Source organism: Meriones unguiculatus, chromosome X, assembly GCF_030254825.1.
Source record: "Meriones unguiculatus strain TT.TT164.6M chromosome X, Bangor_MerUng_6.1, whole genome shotgun sequence".
In the NCBI taxonomy this organism is placed as follows: domain Eukaryota; kingdom Metazoa; phylum Chordata; class Mammalia; order Rodentia; family Muridae; genus Meriones; species Meriones unguiculatus.
The window spans coordinates 25,490,331-25,500,555 of NC_083369.1; the positions used below are offsets into that span (position 1 = coordinate 25,490,331).

General features: G+C 42.5%; 1 protein-coding gene across 1 annotated transcript; it reads right to left on the minus strand.

Annotated features, from left to right (window-relative positions):
- Positions 1-914: 914 nt before the first annotated feature.
- Positions 915-7,333, minus strand: P2ry4 (pyrimidinergic receptor P2Y4). Its single transcript, XM_021661642.2, has 2 exons — positions 7,160-7,333; positions 915-6,762 (listed from the first exon to the last, which is right to left on the minus strand). Exons 1-2 carry the CDS (start codon positions 7,160-7,162, stop codon positions 5,671-5,673), a joined length of 1,095 nt encoding a protein of 364 aa, XP_021517317.1. The 5' UTR covers positions 7,163-7,333; the 3' UTR covers positions 915-5,670.
- Between the last annotated feature and the right edge of the window lie 2,892 nt (positions 7,334-10,225).

The window sequence follows — 10,225 nt, forward strand, 5'->3', positions numbered from 1 at the left end:
GGCACACACTCATACACACACATACACACACACACGGGAGGAATACATAAATACAGAAAATTTATTTGGAAATTATCTCTCTGGCTAATACTTTTGGTGCATAAATCCAAATTGGCAGGGAATAAAATGTTTTTGTTTTAAATTCTGAGTGTCTTATAATTCCTAAATTATCTTGGATACTTGATGCAGCTATTTATTTTCTTATTTTTTTTAATTCAAATGCTTTTAAAAATGCTTTTAAATTTGGTTGTGTATCCCTTTTTAAAACTTCCTCCTTTCTTGATGCTAGAAGCTTGACCTGTCTCCTTCCAATTTATCACTAGTGTCATTCTTTAGTGATCAGTTTTTAGCCCCTGGCTCTCACAAGATTTCATTTTTTGCCATGATCTTAGCATTTTTAGGCAGCCCTAGATCATAATCTAGAATTTGGGCTGCCAGTCTAATTTCCTTAAAGTTGAAAACTATTAAAAAGGGGTTCCCATCTATAGGAACTGTAAATGGTGTTTCTTAATTCATTACCCCATGGATTCTTCATCACAACTCTGTCAAATAGGTATTATTATCCTAATTTAGTAATGAGGAAACTGAAGCCTGAAGACATCAATGAACTTGGCCTAGTAAGATAGGAATTATAGGATGGAGGACTATAAAATATGGAAAAAGTGGAAGTTCAGCTATAGGACCTCTTCTCTCATTCAGGTTAACTTCATACACAGGTAATATAAAATACACAGCAAAATATGAAAGGTTCTGGTTAGGTTACTTTCCTTCAAAACATTTTTTTAAATTCTTGCCTCAACCTAGCTGTTCCTGAAGTCCCTTTATATTTTTAATTTCTTGAGATTCATGTAAGCATCCTAAAGCAGACAATAGCCAGGAAAATAAACAACAAACTGAATTGCTGACACATAATCATACATTAAATATTTATTAAGCACTATTTATTAAACAAATAGAATAGTATGAAGACAGCTATTTATATTTGCCTAGCATCCTAGCTTTGCACAACCTCACTATAACCTGAAGAATTCTATTAAGCTGAGATTATGCTCTTCATTTCATACATGGTGAAATTATGGCTTGAAGAATTTGAGTGACTCATCCAAGGCAACACACTTGAGCCCCATTTTCAGATTTGAGAGCTAGGATGTTCTGATAATCAATCTGTGTTCTTTTATTTATATTACATTAGTTCGAGGTTTACAGGTGGGGTACACAAGACAAGCATGCATGAATAATTAACTGACAGTTCAAATTAGTGTACATAATTTCAAGAAATGTTAAAACGTGTCAACTGACTGATATGGACAGTAATTGCAGAAAAAATATTAGGGAGATCACTGTTGATAAAAATTGGCAGAGAGGATCTCAGAAAATATGTAAGACCTAAGCCTGGCCCTTGGAAAATAGGTAGGAAAAGGACAACTAGGGGTGGAGGGGACATACATTTCAGTACAGAGGACAGACAATGAAAGTACAGAGTAAGAAAATGTTAAGTATTTTCTGGAGAGGGACGAAAGAGACTGATTTGCCCAGAGAAATTTAGAAATGCAGCTCAATGGTACAAGAGCAAGATCTTAGGCTCTGTCCCAAGCACTACACACAGACAAAACAAATCAGCAAACCCAAAAACCTAGAGAAGAGAAATTTGTATTGAGGGAGAATGGAAGATTGATAAAACTTTCTTAAATTTCTGCCTAAAGTATTTTGACTAGTAGACAACAAAAATCATCAAAGTTGTCTAAAAGAGTGAAACTATGAGGGTAGCATTAGACAGATTGCATTAGTGTGGAAGGTGGCTGAACGTAAGGATGAGACAGAAACCTATGAAGGCGGAAAGAGGCAGTATTAGAATGGTAGCATGAGGACCATAAAAGAAAGCCAATTACAACTGGCAAAGACAGGAATGTTAGAACATGATGAGATAGGAAAGAGTGGACTTTCCCAGGAGCTTTAGAGGCTTTAAGAAAGGTACAAAGAATAGAAATGAGCAAGATAAGTAGGAGAACTGGTTCAGGCAATTTCTTTCTTTCTCTCTTTCTTTCTCTCTTTCTTTCTTTCTTTCTTTCTTTCTTTCTCTATTATGGATTAGAAGCAACAATGGAAGATTTAAGTGAACCTACCAGTAGACAATTGAGGTTTAGAGGGACAAAGTCTGGCTTAGCACCAAGTTGACATAGTAGAATTTGAGGAGTCATGGGAAAGCAGTCCAGGGTCTAGTTTCTACCTGCCATTATGGAGAATGGCATCTTACCCAGCTGATTCTTCAACTGAAAAATGAAGAGAAACCCAAGCCCTGTATGATCTCTGAGGCATTCTTAAGAACTAAAAGTCACTTGAATTGTACTTACCTGCTATTTATTCTCTCCAGAAAAAAAAAAAAAAAAAAAAAAAAAAAAAAAAAAAAAAAAACACAACAACCTGATAATCAATAGAGGATTAAATAACCCTCGCATGTGGAGAGTCTGACAAATAGATGGCAGCAAAGGAGAGAGAGGAAGTAATCTACAAAAAGCAGAAGGAAAGAGATTCTAAATCTAGGCTGTGAAATAAGGAAATAGAGTTATTGTAACAAATGGGTTAAATATGTCAAATATGACCAATGATAATACATCTATTAAATAAATATCATATTTCAATAGAAGTACACCACTAAAGAGTAGCTGAAGAATAATGCAAATAGTAAACACTAAAAAGTGTTCAATGCCACAAGTAAGCAAAGACGTGAAATTAACAAACTGAATGTTTACCATCCAGAACGATTTCCTATAAAGTCTGAAGCTGAAACTGCAATGGAACTAGGATAGCCATATATCATAGTGACAGTAAAAATTTATGCAATCCTTTTGAAAAATCGCAATCCATAAAAACATTCATGCTCTTTGGTCTGGTAATCTCACTCCTGAGAACTTGTACTAGAGAGAGAATTACAAATAAGAAAAAAAAGCCACGAACAGGAACATATTCAAAGCACAGAAAAAGTAAGCTACCTAAGTGGTCAATAATAAGGAAATATTTAATAAGATATAATCTACCGATGGAAGGAATTTTATGTAACTATTGAAATAATAAATGTGAAAGACTACATGATCCTGGAGAAAGTTTACAATAAGAGGATTATACTTATTTGTTTGTTTTGAGCCAAGATCTCACTATGTAGCCTAAGATGGCTTCAAATTTATGACCCTCTTACCTCAACTACCAGCTCTTGGGATTATAGGCATATATCATCATACCTTAAATACCCTAAAACAACACACTTTTAAAAGGTATATATACTGTGGTTATACTTCTATAATACATGAGTCCAAACCAAGAAAACATAGTATGAAAAATGGAAATATGGGTTTGAAATAGGTGAGTATTTTCTCTTCACATTTCCTTTCAGTGTTGTCACAATGAGATTGGTTAGAATGTTGTTTTTATATTTTTCATAAAAACAAACCTACAAAATAGCAGGTTCGTGGTAGTGGTGCATGCCTTTAATCCCAGCACTTGGGAGGCAGAGGCAGGAGGATCTCTAAATTCAAGGCCAGCCTGCTCTACAAAGTGAGCCCAGGACAGCCAAGGCTACACAGACAAACCCTGTCTCAAAACAAACAAACAAATAAACTATAAAAGACAGGCATTAGAGTCAACTGAAGTAGAGAGGTCAAAGAGGGATAAGAGTAGAGAAAATAGCATTGAAGTTCTTGCCAAAGAAGCCATTTGTGTTCTGAGTTCAGAAGAGTGGGAGGAACTCAGATATGGAGAGTTCATAGAGATTCTGTAAGTGGAGTCTATAGCAGTAGTAGAATGAAAAGAGACTTACAGATGGTGGCGAGATGAGAAAGCAAAGTTAAGGCAGTGCTTATGTCTTTTCTATATGATGGTATAAAATCATTGATGGAACTAACTGACAAAGATGAAGAGAAAGAAAGAAAGGAACAAGGTCTGCCATTCAGGGACCATGAAGAAGGACATGATGAAGACTAAGCAGATATGAATGAAGCATAGAGAAGTTGAGACGTTTACCCAGCCTGGTGGCATATGTCTTTAATCCCAGCACTCTGTAGGCAAAAAGACAGGTGGATATCTATGAGTTCAATTTCATCCAGGTCTCTGAAGCTAGTTTGAGGCTAGATAGAGGTTCACAGTGAGAGCCTGGGGAAAGACGGGAAAGGATAAAGTAGTAGAATGTGAATAAAGTCCAGGAGGTTAGTCTTGACTAAGCAGCTTGGCGTTATGGCTTAACAATGGAGGAGCTTGAATGAGTTATAAGGAAGAGAATAATTTTACTGTGTGGGGCCAATGGGTAGGAGAGGTGACAGGCAAGAGAGCTGTGGTCATACGAGTGGGAACATGGTAAGAATAAAAAAGGCCAGTTAATTTACTCCTAACAGAAGAACTCTTGTGTTCCAAGGGAGAGAGATCCCTTTAAAGACCAGAAAGGAGGACAGAGGGGCAGTAAGATTAAGTTGTTTTACTCTGCAGTCTAGTGTCTTGCTTCCCTACTCTCTGGAGCCAGAGAGAACAATGAGAAGCCAATAGGAATTTGGTTTCAGTAGATGAGTAAGGGGTCAGAAAAGTCAGCAAACACTGGCGTCTGACTCAGAAGACTAATAGGCTATGAGGTGATTTCATGGAAAAGAAGATGAAAAGAGATTTCTCTTCTCATGAATGCCCACTCAGAAACTCTTACTGCTCAGGTTCAAGGGTTAATTTCCCCAGCTCCATACACCCATCAGATCCTCCAAGGCCATAAGTGCTGTGGTAAGAGGACTGATCAGGTAGGAAACTGAGTGCTCCACCCTGGCCTTGAAGTCCTATAGCCTGATTCAAAAAAGAGCTGGTGACAGGTTTATCTTTTATCTAACTAGAGCTGGAGAAAGGAGAGAGACCAGTTCTGGGCAACTATTCATGTCACCACCCTATCCTGCACAAACCTGCTCTGCTCATCGCTACTAGAACTTGGAACCATGGACTCTACAGGTTTTCTTCCTTCTCAGTCAGAGCTGTCCACTCCTTCTTTCATTAAGCACATGGGAGCTATCAAATATGTTCTCAGCAGTCAGAGAGGTGGATCTAGTCTCATTCCTGTTTCGTTTCCAAGGCTGCTATCAACCTGGACCCTGCCGCCTGAGGCTCCTTGGGGTCACCGCTCAAGCCTAGTACTCTGCTTTGTGGCTGTTCAGCAGTTCAACCGCACCAGGCTTCTAGCTGCCATGTGAGGCTTTGCCAGGCAGGCTACCAGGGCTTGAACCCTATTTCAGCACCTTGGCAGGTAAGGCTAGCCTGTCTTTGAGAGGAAGCCAGGAAGTGGGTGTGGATGCTATGGCATATATGGCATCTGTGATCTACTAGCATCTCAGCTTCCTGATTCTGGTTTACCCTATTATATACATCAGGCCAGTCTTGAGATCACCCCATTCTTCACACCTCTAGTTGAATTCTCTAATGTGGTTCAAGAAGTAAAAAGGGCATAGAGCACCAAGGAAACGTTCCAGGCTCCAGAAACAGGATTGTTTTCTGTTGGCCCCAGGAAGGGACAGAAAAAGAGAAAAAAGTAGAGGTAGAGGAGTAACTATTCCAAACTTTGGCTAAAAAGAGGGCGGCTGATGCCCTTATCAGGGGTCACCACTAACCAACTCTCTCCCCTCTGTTCCTTCCTTTCACAACCAGTGCCCAGGGTTATAATCTGTCTTCCCTATAGGCAGGGAAGATACTGTCTTGGTGGGTGTCTGCCCACCTGTTGCTGCTTTCCTCATGTAGGGTCACCAATGCCAGGGAGGAGGCAGTTATTCGGCGCTGGGGTGCACTACCTCTGCACAGTCGCTGGAGCTGGTGTCGATATTTGTCTCCGGTGAACAAATAGAGCAATGGATCCAGACAGCTATTAGCACTGGCCAGGGGCCGAGTCACTTTGTAAACCACATTGACAATGTTCAGGATCTGGCAGTCAGCTTTCAACAGCCTTGCCAGGTAATAAATTGTGCGGGTGATGTGGAAAGGCACAAAGCAGACAGCAAAGACAGTCATCACTACAGCGATGGTGCGAAGAGAACGGAGCCGAGAAGATGACTGTCCAGCTCCCGGCAAAGGTCGACACAGTCGCAGGGCCATGAGTCCATAGCAGACCAGAGTGACCAAGAAGGGCAAGCCAAAGAGCAGCACCATGACTGCTGAACTGAAGTGCACATAGTGGTCAAACTCCTCTGGCCGAGTGGTGTCATGGCACAGGATGGTGGTTCCATTGGGGCTGGTTGTCACAAAGAACAGGTTGGGCACGAGGCAGCCAGCTACCACCAACCAAACACCTAGGCAGAGAAGGCCTGCAAATCGAGGGCGTCCCCAGCGTAGCGCCCGCAGCGGGTGGCAGATGCCCAGGTAGCGGTGCACACTGATGCAGGTGAGGAAAAGGACACTGCAGTAGAGGTTCCAATAGAAGAGAAAGCGGACAAACTTGCAGAAGCCAGTGCCAAAGGGCCAGTGGTTCCTGGCAGCGTAGTAGTAGACGAGGGTGGGCAGTGACAGCACGTACAGAGTGTCTGACAATGCCAAATGGAACATGTAAGTGGCTGTTGCATCCCAGGGTCGAAAGCGGAAGAGGAACATCCAGAGGGTTGGGGCATTGAGGGCCAGGCCCAGCACGAAGACAATAGCATAGCTCACAGGCAACAGGATGAACTTGAACTCCTCATTAAACCTACAATCACCATCTCCAGAACTTGGGCTGGGGCCTAGTGATGTGAATAGCAAGGAGTCTGCACTGGTCATGGCCCCCTAGAGATAGAAAGGACAAAAGTGAGTGTCTGATTTCCCTAGTTTTCCAGTCCTGATGAACCTACAACAAAAGAGCAAAAGCACCCAGGAGAGCTAGGAGGAGCAAGTCCAAGTGCAACCCAAGGCTATTCAGCCCCTACTAAGTTCCCTTAGCCCAACCCCTACCCAGCTCCCCTAGCCCAGCCCCTACCCAGCTCCCTTACCCAGCTCCTACCCAGCTCCCTTAGTCCAGCCGAGGGACTGATGGGCATCATCAGGTAGTGCTCGGGCACGGGTAGGCAGTCAGTGGTGTTCTGCACCACTCTGTCTTCCAGAGCCTGGAGAGCTGAGGAGGGTGCAGGCTAACCAGCAGCAGCCAAAGAGAAGCTACCCAGGCTCAAATTGTCATCTGACTCACCATGACAACTCCTGTCCTGCTGATGAGGGCCTCTCCCCCTCTCCTCTCAGCTGGTCCTAGTTCTCCGAACTCTTATTTTCCCCTGAAGCCACCCCACTTCACACCTGCTTCCAGCCCAAGAGCACCACCGCCACCACCGCTCTTGCCTAGGAACCTTGGCAAGACTCCTACCCAGTTCCCTTGAAGCTGAGCCCAGCTGAATCTGTCACCCTTCCTCTTGGCAGCCAGAGGGCATATGCTTGGGGGTGGGACTCAGGGTGGGGCCTAGCCCTCCTCCTGTCCCGTCCCAGCAGATTGCCAGAGCTAGAAAAACCCTTGGAGGTTATCTAGTCCAACCCACTCAGCACACGGATTGGGAAACTGGGACCCAGCAAGATTACTGTTTAACAGCTTCAAAATAATTGTGTACACAAGGAGACATCAAGGTTTACAGATAAAGAGGCAGGCCACTGAAGATAATTAAATTACAGGACGATCATATAAGTTTATGGGCATAGAAACATGGGAAATGAATTTTAATGTGGACAACAGCAAGTCAACACACTGAAGGACTTTTGAAAATGTAAATTACTGATAATCATCTTAACCCTCTGCACACTTAATTATATAAAATGTTGATCTAATCCTTTCTCTGTGCTAGGCACTGTTCTAAGGACTTTATACCTATTGATGGCACCACAAGCTTTCTACCAAACAGGTTCTATTACTGTCCCTACTTTACTGATGAGAAAATTAAAGTATAGAGAGTTTGAGTATTTTGATGATTCATGGTAAAATCAATATTTGAACCCAAACAAGCCTGCAATGGACCAAACTCTAATATCCATGATAACTTGATCCTCCAAGCAACTGGCTCAGATCCAGGAAAGGGTCAACATTTCCCAGGAGCTTTCAGTTATAGGCCCTGGTAGTTCACTAGGGCCTAGATTAAAAACTTCCAGCTTAATAGAATTCACATAATAATGGAGGTAATAATAAATCAATAAAATATTGAGTATGATTATTGTTATAAGAAAAATAAGGGTGATGATAAAGAAAGTATGCTGTTTTGAATATTGGAGTGACTTGAATAAAGAGCAGGTATTTTGAGAGGGACCAGATCTTGAAAGCTCTTGCAAGCCAGTGAATGTAAGGCCTTTACTGAGTGGAAGAAAGCCATAAAGGGTTTTGAGAAGAGAAGTATCCTGGCACCTCTGTTCTGAGACAAGATAGCAGGATTACTAGTACAGTAAGAGGCTACTAACAATGAAGATGATGGTCATGGGGACTAGGGTGACAAAGGTAACAAGAACTCATCATATTCTGGGTAGACTGTGAAAGCTGAGACAGAATTTACTGTGGGATATGATAGGAAAAAGGAAGTCAAGAGTGGTTACAATTGCAGGGACATGCCTGTAATGTCAGTACTTGGGATCAGGAGGATGAGGAATAAGGATTGTTCCAAGTTCAAGGCCAGCCTGTGTCACATACTAAAACTATGTCAAAATTTTTTTGATTCCAGATTTCTTGCCTGGGCAACTAGAAGAAAAGAACTCCTATTGACAGGTTCAAGGAAGGCTAGAAGAAAGCACATTTAGGAAAAGAAGGAAAGTTCCTTTTCCAGAAAATATGTTTTAAGAAGCCTATGACACACATAAGGAACAGGCAGCCAGGAAGCAGTTCATATCTCCCTGTAGATGCTAGCCAATAAAGTTCCTTTATACATCCCACCCCTTCCTACACAGCAATTTGTCTCTCTCCATCACTCCAAGAGAACCTGGTCTTAATATAGTAGAGAAGGCATACAGAGCAGTCTTCCACTATTAAAAGTCTAATGTCAGAGAAAAATTGTCAGCATCTGTGGATCTGAGGTTTCTGGAACTGAACGGAGGGCCTTTGTAAGTATCACTGTCTCTGGCATATGAGGCAAATTGGATCTGGAGGATGCCGTGGGTAAGATGAGCAGCAGTACTTGTCGGGGGGGATGAGCAGGCTGGAGCAGAATCTTTAAGTGGAGCTGGAAAGCAATGAAGACTCAGAACCTGATCCTCAGGTCCTGAGAATGTGACCTAACTGCATTGTGGAAGGGAGAGGACAAGGTAGGCCCACAAAGCAGACTCTAGAATCCAGGATGTAGATCTCTTGGAAGGTCTACAACCCTGGCTTGGGGATAGGGCACCTGGAGATCCAACCCTGTTTCAGAGTTGAATCAGGAATAACCTGAGTCCTGGGCTACCGACTTCTGGGATGTGGTATAAAAAGCCTAAGTGTGGGGGCTGGGCTCAGAGGTTAAGAGCACTTGCTGCTCTTCCAAAGATCCTGACTTCAATTCCCGGCAACCACATGATGACTCCAGCCATCTATAATGAGATATGGTGCCCTCTTTCTGGCACCAGGCACACATGCAGGCAGAATACTGTATACTGTATAAATACTAAATAAAAAAATCTTTTAAAAATGCCCAAGTGTTTGGAGCCAGGTAAGCTTGAGTTCAAATTCTTGTTCTGCTTATTAACTTTATAACCCCAGGCACCTATTCGTGACAATTCCTCACCAGTGAAATGGGACAGTAATATCAAAATATAGGCATCAGAATATGATTGATCAGTAGGTGTACAAACACTTTGTAAGTCATAAAATGCTGCAAATCGGTAATGTTTTCCTTCGCATTATTCTGTTCCCAAGGATAAATCTGGCCTCTTCAGGGGAGGCGAAGTGTGTCTCGAGAACTGGTGTAGGCTCAAGTCATGGAGAAGTGCCACATTAAAAAAGATCTGGCATGAGCCAGCTTCCTGCTTTACTGCTTCAAACTGGTTTAACTGGAGGGGTTCCCCTGACTTTAGTACAAGCAGGTTTCTGCTTGTTCCTGGACACAGCTGCAGTAGCAGCTTCTGCCGCCACTGCCGCCCAGTGGCTACTTTAGGAAAAGACCTCCCCCAACATTCCTAGCGGAAGCCCCAGTTTCCACCGCCCTCCCTGAGGAGACAAATCATCACAGAGCAGACTCCTTCCCATCTCTGAATTGCTTCTTCACTTTGGTCTCTGTGGCTTGCGTCACGTGGCTTCTGCTATTCCGCTATTTACTTC